Genomic DNA, 17,362 nt, shown 5'->3' with positions numbered 1-17,362 from the left:
GGCTATATCACATGGTATTACAGCCAATGGGATTGAAGGCAATCCCATTGGTTGCTGTACCATGTGATAGGTTACATTAGTTCAAAAGGATGTGACATAACTTTAAGGGATGATGTCACATCCTGTGTATCAAAAAATAAAAAATGTTTTTATGTGAGAGCACAGGTGGTGAATGGTATGTGTATTGGTGGTTAGTACTGCGGTGCGCAAACTTTTCCCCATGCACACCCCTGCCTGCTCTGCTAGGCGTCTTTCGCCCCTCCCCCCCCCCCGCTCAGCCCCGGCGTCAAATGATGAGCAGGGTCATGTGACATCACGTTGCCATTGTTATGTATTGTATTGTATGTCTTTATTTATATAGCGCCGTTAATGTTAATGTACATAGCGCTTCACAGCAGTAATACATGTGGTAATCAAATAAATAACAGATAATATAAATAACAGGTCATGGGAATAAGTGCTTTAGACATTAAGGAAGAGGAGTCCCTGCTCTGAGGAGCTTACAGTCTAATTGGTAGGTAGGGAGAACGTACATAGACAGTAGGAGGGAGTTCTGGTAAGTGCATCTGCAGGGGGCCAAGCTTTATGTGCCATGTGTTCAGAATATCCACAGTGCTATTCATATGCTTCTTTAAGCAAGTGTGTCTTAAGGTGGGTCTTAAAGGTGGATAGAGAGGGTGCTAGTCGGGTTCTGAGGGGAAGGGCATTCCAGAGGGGAGGGGCAGTCAATGAAAAAGGTTTAAGGCGGGAGAGGGCTTAAGATACAAAGGGGGTAGAAAGAAGACATCCTTGAGAAGAACGCAAGAGTCTGGATGGTGCATAACGAGAAATTAGGGCTGAGATGTAAGGAGGGGCAGAAGAGTGTAAAGCTTTAAAAGTGAGGAGAAGAATGGAGTGTGAGATGCGGGATTTGATCGGAAGCCAGGAGAGGGATTTCATGAGGGGAGATGCTGAGACAGATCTAGGAAAGAGTACAGTGATTCTGGCAGCAGCGTTAAGGATAGATTGTAGGGGAGACAGGTGAGAGGCAGGAAGGCCGGACAGCAGGAGGTTACAGTAATCAAGACGGGAGAGAATGAGGGCCTGAGACAGAGTTTTAGCAGTCGAGCAACAGAGGAAAGGGCGTATCTTTGTTATATTGCGGAGGAAAAAGCGACAGGTTTTAGAAATGTTTTGAATGTGAGGGGCAAATGTGAGAGAGGAGTCGAGTGTGACCCCAAGGCAGCGTGCTTGGGCTACTGGGTGAATGATCGTAGTTCCAACAGTAATGTGGAAGGAGGTAGTAGGGCCAGGTTTGGGAGGAAGTATGAGGAGCTCTGTTTTAGCCATGTTGAGTTTAAGGCGATGGAGGGCCATCCAGGATGATATAGCAGAGAGACATTCAGAAACTTTGGTTTGTACAGCAGGTGTAAGGTCGGGTGTTGAGAAATATATTTGTGTGTCATCAGCATAGAGGTGATAATTAAACCCAAAAGATGTTATTAGGTCACCTAGAGAGAGTGTATACAGAGAAAAGAGAAGAGGTCCCAGGACAGAGCCCTGGGGTACCCCCACAGAGAGATCAATAGAGGAGGAGGAGGTATTAGCAGAAGAGACACTGAAAGTACGATGGGAGAGGTAGGATGAGATCCAGGATAGAGCTTTGTTCCGAATGCCAAGAGTATGGAGAATGTGAAGGAGAAGAGGGTGGTCCACGGTGTCAAATGCTGCAGAGAGGTCGAGTAATATGAGCAGAGTGTAATGACCTCTGTCTTTGGCAGCATGGAGGTCGTCAGTTATTTTAGTGAGGGCTGTTTCGGTGGAGTGAGCAGTGCGGAAGCCAGATTGTAGAGGGTCTAGGAGAGAATAGGTGTTGAGAAAATGGAGCAAGCGAGCGAATACAAGACGTTCAAGGAGTTTAGAGGCAAAAGGCAGGAGGGAGACAGGTCGATAGTTAGAAAGACAGGTAGGGTCAAGCTTGCTGTTTTTGAGTAATGGTATGACTGTTGCATGTTTGAAGGAGGATGGAAAGGTTCCAGAGCAGAGGGAGGAGTTAAAAATGTGCGTGACCGTAGGGATTATAGTAGGAGCAAGAGGTTTTAGGAGATGGGAGGGAATGGGGTCAAGAGGGCAAGTGGTAGAGGGAGAAGAGGCGATCAACAGCGACACATCCTCCTCTGAGACAGTGGAAAAAGAGTCAAGGAAGGCAGGAGGAGAGTTAGGAAGAGGTGTAGGATGGGAGGAAGAAACAGAGGGGATGTTCTGACGTATGGATTCCACCTTTTCCTTAAAATAGTCAGCAAAATCCTGAGCGGAGATGGAGGAAGGAGAGGCAGCTGAGGGTGGTTTGAGTAGAGTATCAAAGACAGAGAACAGTCGGCGTGGGTTAGACTTGTGCATGTTGATTAGTGAAGAAAAGTAGGCTTGTTTAGCTTGCGAGAGTGCAGAGTTGAAACAGGATAGCATAAATTTGTAGTGAAGGAAGTCTGCGAGAGTGTGAGATTTCCTCCAGAGGCGTTCAGAGGAACGAGTGGAGGAACGCAGCATGCGTGTGTGGGAATTTAACCAGGGTCTAGGGTTAAAAGGGCGAGTGCGGCAGAGAGAAAGCGGGGCATGTAGATCAAGAGAGGAGGACAAGGCAGGGTTGTAGTTCCTGACCAGTTTGTCAGGGTCTGTGACATCATGTGACCCCACTGCATCATTTGACGCCGAGTTACCATGACGACGCGTCGCTGGAAGGGAAGGTAAGTGTGTTAGCCGCTAAGGTAATGAAGTTGTCTGTAAATCCATTTTTATTGCATGGGATTCATGCCGGGTGTCTCCGGTGCTGATATTAATGGGTATCAGCCCCGGACACCCCCGGCATCCATCTGATGCAGAAAAAATGCAAAATCTCCGTTCTAGAGCTGTGATTGTCCCCGATCAGCTAAATCGGAGCTACAAGAATTGTGCGCGTTTGAAAACCTGCCAATATGTGGCTTATCGCCGCTCGTTTGGCGATTTTTAAAAAAAAATTTCCTCTGAAAAAGAAAATGCCGAAAAGGGCTTTTAGCGGTGACTTATCAGGGCTTACTGAATCGCAGTATGCCTTTTTGACGAAAAGGTCTCGATAAGTGGCTTATTGGTGTTCAGTGCATAGGCCCCTATACAGTATGTGGTGTTACCAGCGAGAGCAATGACGTCTGCTATAAATCTGATACTTGCTCTGACAAGCAAACACCCGCTCCCACTCACTGTCTAATAAACAGAAAAATAATGCTATAAGCACACACGTACTGATGGAACACGTTGCTGAGTTTTACTACATAATAAGAGCAGAGCTACAGTTACATTTCGGGGATCCCAGCCCCTTCCTCAGACAATAAGCCACCCGTGTTTAAAGATACTCCAAACATGCTATAAATAGCACCCCTAAGTGCCCATCACCTGCACCTTATCACCAAAACTAGCCGCATGTCCGTCCAGCCGCTCCTCCGGTACGTCCGCCATTGTTTTGACGTCAGGATAATGTCTTGCCCAATATTGGCTATGAGAATAATATGTTTGGATATTTCTCCTGAAAAAGACTTTTCTTGCACCTATAATGAAATTTAGGAATATGTTCCTTCTGTATCCTACAGCTTTTCAATGGCTCAGTTTGCAGGAATGATAACCAAACACGGCTGATACTTATGATTACAGTAAATACAGAAATAAAAAAATAAAAAAAAGATTATGAAATCAAATGGATCCCTCTCTGTGAAAATTAAACTATACTGTAATGGAACATACAAAAGATCTAAAAGACAAGGATTTACTGTGAATACCTTTTTCTTTATTTGCATAACGCCATCTGGCAATTATTTGTACCAAGACTTTGTTTTTAATTAAGGAACGGCCTGTGCAGACCACAGAAGGTCCTAACACTTATCCAACGCCATCCACCTTGAAAATCCGGAACAGGTAACAAAATTCTTCTTTCTTTTATCTTCTATCACCGTCTTCTTTCTTCATCTGTCATTATTTCTTTCTTTTCATTAATCTTCTATCTTCATCTGTCAATCCAAAACCCCATTCTATTCCTTTGAGGCCTTATGCGCGTCCTCCTTGGCACGCTCACTACGTTTTTGTTATTCTGGTTGCCAGGCAGCAACATTGAAGCTCTTTCTGGGTGTGGTCACGTCACCGCGCATGAGCGGGGAACAGCGTCACGTGTGCACTGATGTCACAACAATGGCGGACGTACCGGAGGAGCGGTTGGACGGACATGCGGCTAGTTGTGGTGATGGGATGCAGGTGATGGGCACTTAGGGGTGCTATTTATAGACTGTTAGGGGGTACATTTAACACGGGTGCCTTATTGTCTGAGGAAGGGGCTGTGACCCCGAAACGTAACGGTAGCTCTGCTCTAATTATGCTGTAAAACAGAAATTGGCTGGTGTTGGCATTGGGAGTGCCCCTGTATATCTTTATTCTATCCAATGTCTAATATGTTAAATCCCTTCACAGCTCAATTCCATTTTACCAGTGAACACAATGGAAAGATTTCAATACGAACTGCATTCAATGCACAAACGGGGCTCTTTTACTTCATAAACCTCGGCGTGCCCAGGAAGAGGAAGATATGAAATATTCTGCATAGAAAGAGAAGCAATGCAAAATACCACAATAAAAGAGGTAGAGAATAACTAATAGCTGCCTGTGTATGTTATATGCAGAGAGGTGCGAAAATGATACTTGTGTCAGTGTGAGAGTGGGTGACTCAACACACACATTCCCAGCAAGCTCAAACCCCAACACCCACCACATCACATATATATATATATTTATGTCAAAAGGAGTGCTACTGAGCGTGGCAAATGTATACAACAAGAGACACGGGTGCCCAATGCTACATCCAATTGACAAAACATATATGGTAATAAGTATAAAGTTAAATTCTTCAATAATAATATTTTCTTGGTTAAATGAGTGGGTGATAGTGAGACATTATTACTGTATGCATGGCAGACAAATAGAGAGTCAAATTGAGTGACACTTACATACTATGTTAAGATGACCTCCTGTACGCTGGGAGTTTGCCCCTCCATCATGCTTTTCTGTGCAGGTGAAGCTCATTCCTTGGTGAAGCCGGGAGGCAGTGAATGTTTGGCTGGACACAACCTGCCATATACCGTCTCTCATCTCCAAGTGGTCTTTCTGTTCAAACCCAAGCGAAACACTCCATTCCAAGGATGGGGGATTCATGGGGCATGTGTGATTGGTCCTGCAGGTCAGCGTGACCTCTTTGCCCTCAGCGATTTCCCATGTGGTGGCCTGGAGGTCAGGGCCAGGTGGAGTGTCTGGAAGAAGCACGCAGGACACAGTACAAGTCACAGATGTTCCTGCCATAGGGTACAAATCTACAACAAGATTAACAAATAAAGTAGTGATATCTATTGAATAACCAATTTATCTAAACTGTTTTTATAGCTCTGGAACACTGGAGAATTTCACTTTCCAATAAATAAAGAATATAATAAGTATATACAAAAGTAAGATATTTATTTTCTACATGCCTGCTTACCTCCAGTCATCCTGATGTTCTTGCCAACCTAATTTAGTGATTGCCCCAAGTGGGTCCGTGCATGTACATTTTAGTTGCCCCATCAATATTTTCACATACAAGAGCCCAGAACATGAGAAAAGTTCAATGTCTCCCAGACCATTCTTTACCTTTAACCTCCAGCTTCACCACAGAGGGGTAGCTGTAATTTTGATAACCTTCAATCTCTACATGAAACTGGTAGGTCGTGGCATCATTTCCCCCTACATTTCTGATCCAAAGGGAGCAGTTTTTGATGTACATATCTCCAACTAGCGAAGCTCTTTTCTGATACAGCCTATTTTCACTGTGGAAAAAGAGTGTCTCCTTTGGATATCTGTCCTCTGCGACTTGAAACCACAATGCTGCGAAGTTTGTCCCAGTTTTGACAGATCCTGGATAGGAGAACAGGCAGGGGATGACCACACAGGACTTCTTGACTGTAGAGAGGTGTTTAGGGATGATGGCGTCCCACCTGGTACTCATGGTGAATGGTAACACACCTGATAAAAATAGACACTTTATGAGCCATAGAAGTGGTGCTGGGCATAAGAAAACTGAACAAATATTAAGGCTGCAATAGCACTACAAAGAGACCCATTTCTCTTATATTTTTATTATTATTAAGACGCAGGTTACTACAGCCTCCAAAATATCAGATAGCATTTAGACTCCAAATAAACAAATGCCCCTTATGCATGAGTATTCCTTTAAGATTTATGGGTAGATTTAGTAAGCGGTGCGGGTCAGACTGTGTCTTCTGATGTCTTCCAGCTACAGCCATATTGGCTAAACAACTGGGAAGTGAAGTGGGGCTGTAAGTCACCACACTCCACGTCCACGAGACGTGGTTCATCAGATGCATGAAAAGTATAAACATGCAGAGAAACAACGAGATGTAACACACTTAATTACAGATGCTGTCACCTCTGTGAGAATGGGAACACTAGAAGCTATTGCACCCTAAACACTCCGGAAATGGTGATGGAAATGACCATAAACATACACCCACCACCACCAAGCAGTTAACCCTTTACAGCCTGGATCAGTAGTCTAGGTGTAACCCAATCAATTAAAGATGTATCCTATTACACCACAGTACGCCTAGATTACACCGTGAATGATAGTTAACAGAGAGCACTCACATCAATGGAGTTGAAGATAAAAAATTGCACCTCTACCGGATGGACAATTCTCAGCAATAATATGTGGAAAATAATAATAATATGTGGAAAATAATAATATGTGGATTTCACAGAATCTGCGTGGAAGGGATTTGATGGCGGATTAGGATGTGACTGCCTGAAATTTCAAGCCCCAATCCGCCTTTGGATCTCCGTGCGAGTTTAATTTTGGTAAAATATCAGCGCATCGGATTCTGACACGTTCGCCCGCGTCTAACGTTAAGTCACCAAGGTAACTGTAAAGTTGTGAAAATAAGGTGTCGCATCACATATTTATTTAGTGCCGACAAAGAAAGAGAGGGCAGAATAAGTACATCCAATAGATATGAATTCATGGAGTAGCTCAGGGACGTTAGGATAGATAATTAGCAATCATATTTTCTTACATAATTGATCATTTTCCACAGACTCTAGTTTCTGCCCCTTACTGTCTTCACTCAGTCCTCAAGGGTAACCAACAGGCCAGCTTTCAATGATATCCCTGCTTCAGCACAGGTGGCTCAATCAGTGGCTCAGGCAGTTTGATTGAGCCACCTGTGCTGAAGCAGGGATATCCTTATTACCTGGCCAGTTGGTGGCCCTTGAGAACAGAGTTTCAGCACCACCGATCTAAATATTGGTGGTTAAACACAAAGAACTAAAAAGTGAGTTTGCTTAAGGTCACGCGGAGCCTACACTGGGATTGGAACCAGATTCAGACCGCCTCAAAGCAGTGTCAGTGGCCAGTAGGCTGCTCCGTTTCCAAGCACACCTCCCGCTGGCGTGGACGCCAACATGAGAGTAAACTCCAACACGTGTGTAGGGATCAATGTTACCTTGCAACAAGAGAAGGATAGTCAGGACATCTTGAAACATTTTGTGGAAAAGTCACCTACAGGAGAGAAAGAGAGAGTATCAGGAGACGGGAATACACGGTGTCACACTACCTACCCCTTCTCCCGCGTCTGTTATTCTAGCACAGGAGAGAAAGAGAGAGTATCAGGAGACGGGAATACACGGTGTCACACTACCTACCCCTTCTCCCGCGTCTGTTATTCTAGCACAGGAGACAGGAACAGTCTAGGCACCTGTAAGATTGTGAAGATCAGGGGGTGTGAGACGGAGCACTGTATCCCTGTGTCAGAGGGAGAAACACAAGGGCAGATAGGCAAAGCCTGGAGTCTCTAGGACGATGGAATCAGAAGACCGGTTTCAGACATGTGTTGGGGTCGGTTGTAGAGGAAGCAGTTTTGAAGTGAATCTTCTTTGCTGGCACAAATTACCTTCATGGTGACGGAACAAGAGTAACGGAAGGGAAGACACTGTGGGCAAAAGAGGCCGTTGCCGCGCGTCACTGTGGGCCACAGAGGCCGCATGCCGGTTTGGCGCTCGGGCGCATGCACAGCTATATTGTTATATGGCCATGGTGATGTGGCTGCAGGGCGTGCCTGATTGGGACCACTTCTTATAGGACTAGATACCTCTCCCCCGAGCTCAGTTAAAGGGCAGTGGGCGTGTCCTGCTAGGTGGGCGTGGTCTGGGTGAACATGTGCACTTCTGTGAGCTGGAGGTCTCCACCCCCCAACACGATTGCAGACAGCCTGTCCCAGCTGGAGAGAGATCTCACACTATTCAAAGAACACATGTTAAGTAAACAAGAGATGAGTACTGACCAACTAAAAGAAGAAATTATTCAAATAAAAAACGAAAACGTGGCTAATATACAAGATCTGCTAAGGGAAGAAATTAATACAATAAAAAATGACTACACGAGAAAGATGCAAGCCCAACTAAGAGAAGAAATTAGTAACATAAAAAATGAAGCCATGGCAATTATGCAAGAACAAAAAACTACTATTATTACCTTGCAACAAGACAATAAGCAGATCAGAGACAAACTGAGGAAACTCGAAGAGAAACATAAAATGATAGTATCAACCAATAAGACAGAAAACCCAGAGACTCGTATTGTAACACCAACGCAACAAAAAACCTCATTAACAAAAGCTCCCCAAGATAGCGACAACCAGCCCATAATCACTGAAAACCATCAAAGACAGGAATCAGTAACACACAGCACAGAGCAAACCCCCAGCTCAGACATAGAAACAACAAGAACAAAGACAGGAGTCGGTAACACACAGCACAGAGCAAACCCCCAGCTCAGACATAGAAACAGCAAGAACAAAGACAGGAGTCAGTAACACACAGCACAGAGCAAACCCCCAGCTCAGACATAGAAACAACAAGAACAAAGACAGGAGTCAGTAACACACAGCACAGAGCAAACCCCCAGCTCAGACAGACACAGCAAGAACAAAGACAGGAGACAGTAACACACAGCACAGAGCAAACCCCCAGCTCAGACAGACACAGCAAGAACAAACACAGGAGACAGTAACACACAGCACAGAGCAAACCCCCAGCTCAGACAGACACAGCAAGAACAAAGACAGGAGACAGTAGCACACAGCACAGAGCAAACCCCCAGCTCAAACATAGAAACAGCAAGAACAAAGACAGACTCAACGCCAACCACTGGCTCAACAATATAACCTAATGTCCCCAAAACAACCCACAACAATGCACACCTGGAACGCAACAGGGAGTACAGCAAAACAACTGGAACAGACACCAGGCACAACAACACTGACATAATAATACTCATAGACTCAAATGGAAGATATCTAAACAGTGAACGACTATTCCCAGGCAAACACGTAACCACGATCCACTGCCCCACAACACAGAAAGCTCTGGATATCCTAAACAAACCAGACTTCAGAAACCCTGGATACATCATCATCCACACTGGTACCAATGACCTCCCGACCCAGCAGAGGAATCTTGCTGAGAATCTGACACAAGTAGCGCAGAGAGCAACACAAAAATTCGCCACCACAAAGATAATTATGTCTACCCTACTACCAAGAAGAGATATCCCAACAGATACCATCCAGAACATCAACACAGAGTTGGCAAAAACATGCACATCTCTCCCCCATGTACACCTGGCTAAACATGACTCCATCATACCACAACACCTGTATGACCACGTGCACCTCAACCAGCAAGGGATGCGCTACTTTGCAAAGACCCTGAAAGATGTCACCTTGGAGAGAACAGCCAAATACCCACTGCAGGACAGGACACTGCATCAGGGACCTAGACTACACAGATCTCACGAGACACAGGGATACCCATATAGACAGCAGCATTGGGACAACCACACAGCATCACAGAAAAGCATCACAACAACAACCTCCAGAACCAGACTAAAGGCTAGCAACGAACTAAAGGAAATCCAGGAACTGCTCACTACCATCTGCACCAGACTGATGTAAAAATGCATAATCCTACCAAAATCACTACCACAAACAAGCATACACCACTACATGCAGAGAAAGAGAAGTACAGAAATGACAAGAATGAACGTACCCACATTTATTGTATCAACAAAGACTAGTTAAAAAAAAAAAAACACTTGCAAATTAGCTCACTGGAAGGCATAAGACAAGATATATAACCTATACAATATCCAAGATGGGATCTTTTAAAATTAGCAGCTGGAACATTCAGGGCCTGAATGCGTCAGCATTTGGTTCTAAACCACAAGATCCAGACTTCATAAACAAGTTGACGAGCGTAGACATTTTTATTCTCCACGAAACATGGATCCAATCGGAGGAGATGTCTCTCATACCTATGGGTTAGCTCCTAGTCCCAGCCCAAAAACACAAAGGTGTGAAACGAGGCCGTCATTCAGGAGGAATCATACTGTAATATGGTACAAGGAAGAGCATAACAGCCAAATAAACCCAACGAAGAGAGGAGATACCCACTTGTGTCTACAAATAAAAGGCTCCATGTTCACCCATCTATATGACACATACCTAAGTGCAGCATACATTCCCCCCTTCGACTCCCCATACTACAATCCAGACATCTTCGAGACCCTGCAGACAGAGGCAATCCACTTTCGGACCCTGGGTAAAGTGCTGATATGTGGAGACCTGAACACCAGAACAGGCAGAGAACAGGACTACATATCTTCAGATGGAAATAACTACATCTTTGGAAATGACACTTGTCATAGCTCTGTGACACGTCAAAGAACCAGCTATGACAGTGCAACAAACAAAAATGGTAAAGAGCTCCTAAACCTGTGTCGTGGTCTGGGACTGTACATTATCAATGGACAGACAAGAGGAGACTCTTTGGGTAGATACACATATAGCTCTGTGCTGGGCAGCAGCGTAGTGGACTACGCAATAACCGACATAGACCCACAAGCCATCAGTGCTTTCATAGTTACACCACCATCACCCCTATCAGACCACAATCAAACCCTGCTCTTTATTAAGAGACCAGACCAACCAAGCACACCACAAAAACCCCTCTCCAACCTTCATAGCCTGAAAGCCATAAACAAATGGACAAAACAGAGCCTCGCGACATACACAGAAATAATCAACAGCTCAGAAGTTGTAAACCTACTCCAAAGCTTCCAGGACACAAACTACGAGCAGAACAAACACGGTGTAAACCTGGCAGTAAGAAATCTCAGCAAAATATTCCATCTAATAGCAAAGAAATCAAACCTGAAAAAAACTAGCCCTAACAGACCAACAACAAATGACAAAATCAAAGAAAAATGGTTTGATAAGGAATGCAACACCCTTAGAAAAAGCCTGCGAACAATATCAAACCAAAAACACAGAGACCCAAACAACACAGAACTACGAATGAGGTACCACCAACACCTAAAGCACTACAGGCACACCCTAAGGAAGAAAAAACAAAACCACATTGCCAAAAAATTAGAAAGAATTGAAGAAGCATTAGATGAAAATACTTTCTGGCAAACCTGGAAACATCTGGATACAACGCAGAATAACAGACACCTGGGCCATTCAGAATGGCAAGATCTGTAAAAACTACTTCGAGGACCTTTACCAAGAAATCCCAGAAGAAAACCTGACGCAAGAACAAAAACAAATCCTCACCAAACAAACATCACTGGAGAACACTATAAAAGATAACCAAAACCCCCTGGACATACCAATCACAATCCAGGAAATAAAAGAAAAAATAAAACTAATAAAAACCAAGAAAGCCAGCGGACCAGATGGCATTCTACAAGAGATGCTGAAGTATAGCAATCCATCTATACAAGAAGCAATACTGAAAATGTTCAACCTGGTCCTCACTACTGGCTACTTCCCTGAACTGTGGAACGAAGGACTGATAACCCCTATCCACAAGAAAGGAGACAGGATGGACCCATCCAATTACAGAGGAATCTGTGTCAGCAGCACCCTGGGGAAACTGTTCAACAGCATCTTGAACAGCAGAATCCTCACCTTCCTGACAGAGCGGAGTGTACTAAGTAAGAGCCAGACAGGCTTCCTGCCAAACCACCGCACCACGGATCACATCTATACCTTACACAGCCTGATTAATAAGCACGTCCACAACACCAACAAGGGCAACATCTTTGCTTGCTTTGTGGACTTCAAAAAAGCCTTCGACTCCATCTGGCATCCAGGCCTATTGCTGAAAATACTAGAGAGCGGAATCGGGGGGAGAACATACGACACAATCAAAAGTATGTACTCTGAAAACAAATGCTGCGTGAAAGTTAATAACAAAAGGACAGACTTCTTCCATCAAGGCCGTGGAGTTAGACAGGGCTGCAGCCTGAGTCCCACACTTTTTAACATCTACATCAATGCGCTCGCAGCAGCCCTAGAATCCTCCTCAGCACCTGGGCTCAACTTGGCTGGAACTGAGATTATGTCTCTACTATACGCAGACGACCTGCTCCTGCTGTCTCCAACAGAACAAGGCCTCCAACAGAAACTGGCAATTCTAGAAAAATTCAGCCAGACCTGGGCACTCTCTGTGAACCTAGAAAAAAACAGAATAATGGTATTCCAGAAAAAATCTAAAAAACATCCAACCATATCTCAATTCACACTGGACGACAATGCACTGGAACAGACAACGAGCTAAACATACCTTGGTCTAACAATCAGCTCATCAGGGAAATTCAACCTGGCCATAAATACACTGAAGGAGAAGGCCCGCAGAGCATTTTATGCAATAAAGAAACAGATGTACCACCTCAAACCACCAATAAGAATCTGGATGAAAATATTCAACAGCATCATCACACCCATCCTTCTGTATGGCAGCGAGGTGTTGGGCCCTGTAACATACCCAGACTCCACAAAATGGGATACCAGCCCAACAGAAATACTGCATCTGGAATTCTGCAAACACCTTCTCCAAGTACACAGAAGTACATCAAACAATGCATGCCGGGCTGAGCTGGGCCGCTTTCCTCTACTGCTCACGGTACAGAAGAGAGCACTGACATTCTGGGCCCACCTAAACACCAGCCATCCACAGTCTTACTGCTACAGAGCAATGCAAAGTCAGGACCTCCTCACTAAACCTTGTGCCATCAAACAACTTGTCCTCTCACTCCAAGGACAAAACCCCACACAGCTTAACAACCTGCCGAAAAAAGAAATCAACTCAATCTCCAACGAAATGAAGAAGCAGTATGTGACAAGGTGGGGAAATGATATCCAGCGCTCAAAGAAGCTGGAAACCTACCACAGCCTACAGAGAGAATACACTCTGGCACCCTACCTACTGAAGGTAAAAGACCCAAAACAGAGACAGACCCTGGGCCAGTACAGAATAAGTGCCCACGGCCTAGAAATAGAAACAGGCAGACACAGACAGAACTGGAAGCCCCGGGAGATGAGACTGTGCCAAAGATGTGAGCTAGGAGAGGTAGAAGATGAAACTCACTTCCTGTTGCGATGCACAAAATACTCTGAAGTGAGGAGTGCCCACCTAGAGAAACTCACTGCTGTTATCCAGAACTTTAATAATATAGAAGAGAACCAAAAAAGATGCGATCCTCCTGGGAAAAGATGAAACCACAGCAGAACTAGCTGCACACTATATCAGCACCTGCCACAAGCTGAGAGACGTACATTAACCCCCACACCCCTGTGTGAAACTGTTACCCATATACCCTGCAATCATTATACCCTATCCCTAGTATTCGTGTAATTATTGTCCCCCACCCCCTATTATTCACGCTTTGGCAATACTGAAATGTTCTTTCGTCATGCCAATAAAGCTGATTTGATTTGATTTGATTTGCTGCCAAGGTGCTGGTAAATGGAGCTCAGGAGCGTGGGACATGCCAACCAAACCCCCTTGGAGCCACACACAGACACACAGAGAAACACACACACACACACACACACAGAGAAACACACACACAGAGAGACACACACAGAGACACACACACAGAGACACACACACACAGAGAGAGACACACAGAGAGACACACACACACAGAGACACACACACAGATACACACACAGAGAGAGACACACACACACACACACACACACACACAGATACACACACAGAGAGAGACACACACACACACAGAGAGAGACACACACACACACAGAGACACACACACACACACACAGAGACACACACACAGAGACACACACAGAGAGACACACACACACACAGAGACACACACACAGAGACACACACACACACACACAGACACACACACACAGACACACACACACAGAGAGAGACACACACACAGAGAGACACACACACACACAGAGACACACACACACAGAGAGAGAGACACACACACACACAGAGACACACACACACACAGATACACACACACAGAGAGAGACACACATACACACACACACACACACACACACACACAGATACACACACACACAGAGACACACACACACACACACACACACACACACACACACACACACACACACACACACACACACACACAGACACACACAGAGACACACACACACACACACACACACACACACACACACAGACACACACAGAGACACACACACACAGACACACACACACAGACACCCAGAGAGATATACACACACACACACAGAGAGACACACACACACACACACACACACACACACACACACACATACACACACACACACACACAGAGACACACACACAGACACACATACACACAGACACACACACAAGGAATTCACAGTTACTATAAAAATAGAAGTGCAAATAGCAAAACTGCTTTGCGTTTTATCACTGAAATTGTGTTTTGATTTTTAATTAAAAACATCACCATCACGAATACAATTTTTGTGACTAAACAGTGACAAAACACAAAGAAGTTTCACTTAAAATGCGCGTGCTCGGCACACACACTTTTTTTTAAATTCAGGGTGTGTGCAGTGACTCCCTGTATCACTACACAGTAAGGTGCCACAACACATGGAGAGATGGAGTTCGCTCTCCGAACTTAAAGAGCAGCAAAGGGTTACAGATTGTTGCCGTTTCAACCACAAGGATTACCTTTTTTGGACACTATTTTTGACACTATTCTTACTGTTCATAAGCACATCTTTTCACTATTGACTCATTTGCGCTTTGTTCACTTATTCACTATTTGCGCACGGTTGTAGAAACCGTTAATCATTAGCGGCACGGAGGAGAATTCACACATTATTGCTTTTATTTGTGCCTCCAATTTTTTGTGCGACCCTAAGGAAGCGCTCGTCTGCATAAATAATCAGAACGCCGGCTGTGTTTGCAGAGCAATCACAACGCATTTCGTGGCCCTGTTTTGCAGCACCAAACTGATTCCTGCAACGTCTCAGCAATCTGTAAATAACCCCACGAGTTTATCAGATCACCACTGAGCCTGGCCACCTGATGACGTACTATTTTGTGCGAAACGCGTGGTGGCAATACTGCTGCGTCATCATGTTATCCCGTAACCACGCTACCACGAGGATGTTTGGTGGACCGTGGGATTCCGGGCAGCGTATTTTTGCTAATATCAGGGGGTCCCCTTGTGTATAACATCTGCGGACAGCAACGCTTGAGACCATCAAAATACCCCGTGAACAGCTTGAATTTATTTCATATGTAAGCTGTGTATACTTACCTTTATTAAAAGACTGGATATCTTTTTAACCTCTTGTGCGCTCCTCTCCTTATGATCTTGTTCTCCGGACATGAAATTCACTGTAAACTTCCCCTATCAAATCCTATCAGAGAAGCAGAAAATAAGCCCAACGCTTTCAGCAAGATGAGCAAAGGCTAAAAGTTCACACAGGAAATCACAGCACCCACAGCACAGAGAAAAGCTCAGTAAGGGGTGAAAGCTGTGCGGGGGCTGGGGGGAGGGGGGTGTGAATTTAAGGCTGTGGCTAACACACATCTTGATTCAAGCAAAAAATATATTAAAACCAGGTAGTCATAACTCAACTCCTGTCTGGCTCTGCCTGGAAGAGTTACAGTGTTATACGAGCATTTAGGACGTATGGCAGAATGTGGGCAATTATATACACACATACACACAGCTGCAAATAGGTCCTGTTAATTCCATTATATTGGGTTACTATTTATTATAAAGGCAGACTAAGGCAAAGAGGGGGAGAGTGGGGCAGTAGAGGGAAGAGAGTGGGGCAGTAGAGGGAAGAGAAAGAGTATACGAGAATGTTAGAGCAACACCATTTAGAGCCAGATTCACTAAGCTGCAATGCGGAGTTTGCACGCTGACTTGCATGGTACAGTAGGTAATGATGAGCATAACGACAATAGTTTGCTGAGACTTGGAACTGCTTTATTGACTTTATGAAACAGCTAATAGGAAGGTTTACTGCAGTCTCCCTGTTAACAAGCGTTAATAATCCCTAATTTCTCGCTAAGCACCATTCCGACTCATGCGTTCTGCTCAAGGATGTCTTCTCTCTACCCCCTTTGTATCTAAAGCCCTCTCCCGCCTTAAACCTTTCTCAGCGATTGCCCCGCACCTCTGGAATGCCCTTCCCCTCAATACCCGACTAGCACCCTCTCTATCCATCTTTAAGACCCACCTTAAAACACACTTGCTTAAAGAAGCATATGAGTAGCACCGTGGCTAACATTATACACCTCATACATAAAGCTTGGCCCCCTACAAGCTCGGTATGTTCTCTCTACCAATTAGACTGTAAGCTCTTTGGAGCAGGGACTCCTCTTCCACAATGTTACTTTTATGTCTGAAGCACTTATTACAATATGTCACTGCAACAATATTTAACAACGGTGATACTAAAGAAACATGCCCATTGTTACTTCCTCTAACAGCAGAGAGGTAGAGGGGTTTATAGATGACTTTCCTCCTGTAATCCCCCCTCTCCCCCTCTGTACTCACTTCTTTGGATGCCAGTCTGCACCTGGTCCTTCTCTCCGCTCTGTGTTACGGGGGAATGCGGCTCATTCTCCCTCTCCTCCTTACAGCAACAGAGGAGACACAGAGGAGTTTGAGACTGTGCGGGACTGACAGGAAATAGATGACATGGTGGGGACATTAACTTATTAGCACACAGTAACCCAGAGCTTTTGAAGTGAAACTTGTTTGCTGGCACCTGCTAAATTCCTCATAGGACAAAACGCCTTCATGGAGACGAAAATGCATAATGGAAGTAAGGCGCGCGCCCGAGCGTACGCATGCGCCTGCACCTCTGCTGGCTAATCTCAAAGCACTAAAAATCATTGCTGGAGACAGAAATGCGATAAGGTGCGGGCATGG

The 17,362-nt window shown here is 44.8% G+C and overlaps 1 protein-coding gene across 2 annotated transcripts in view; it reads right to left on the bottom strand.

Annotated features, from left to right (window-relative positions):
• The window catches only part of LOC142497908 (myelin-associated glycoprotein-like), a 43,677-nt gene extending 26,554 nt beyond the window's left edge, over positions 1-17,123 (bottom strand). For both annotated transcript variants that reach the window (XM_075606328.1, XM_075606327.1), the window contains exons 1-5: positions 16,985-17,123; positions 15,731-15,833; positions 7,542-7,597; positions 5,674-6,045; positions 5,001-5,300 (exon numbers count right to left, since the gene is read on the bottom strand). In XM_075606328.1, the coding sequence (XP_075462443.1) occupies positions 5,001-5,300; positions 5,674-6,045; positions 7,542-7,581 (712 nt within the window). In that variant the 5' untranslated portion in view covers positions 7,582-7,597; positions 15,731-15,833; positions 16,985-17,123. The remainder of the gene's footprint in view (positions 1-5,000; positions 5,301-5,673; positions 6,046-7,541; positions 7,598-15,730; positions 15,834-16,984) is intronic.
• Between the last annotated feature and the right edge of the window lie 239 nt (positions 17,124-17,362).

The sequence above is a fragment of the Ascaphus truei genome, chromosome 6 (genome assembly GCF_040206685.1).
Source record: "Ascaphus truei isolate aAscTru1 chromosome 6, aAscTru1.hap1, whole genome shotgun sequence".
In the NCBI taxonomy this organism is placed as follows: Eukaryota; Metazoa; Chordata; class Amphibia; order Anura; family Ascaphidae; genus Ascaphus; species Ascaphus truei.
Note: the sequence above shows the minus strand (reverse complement) of the source record. Positions and strands in the feature narration are given on the sequence as shown.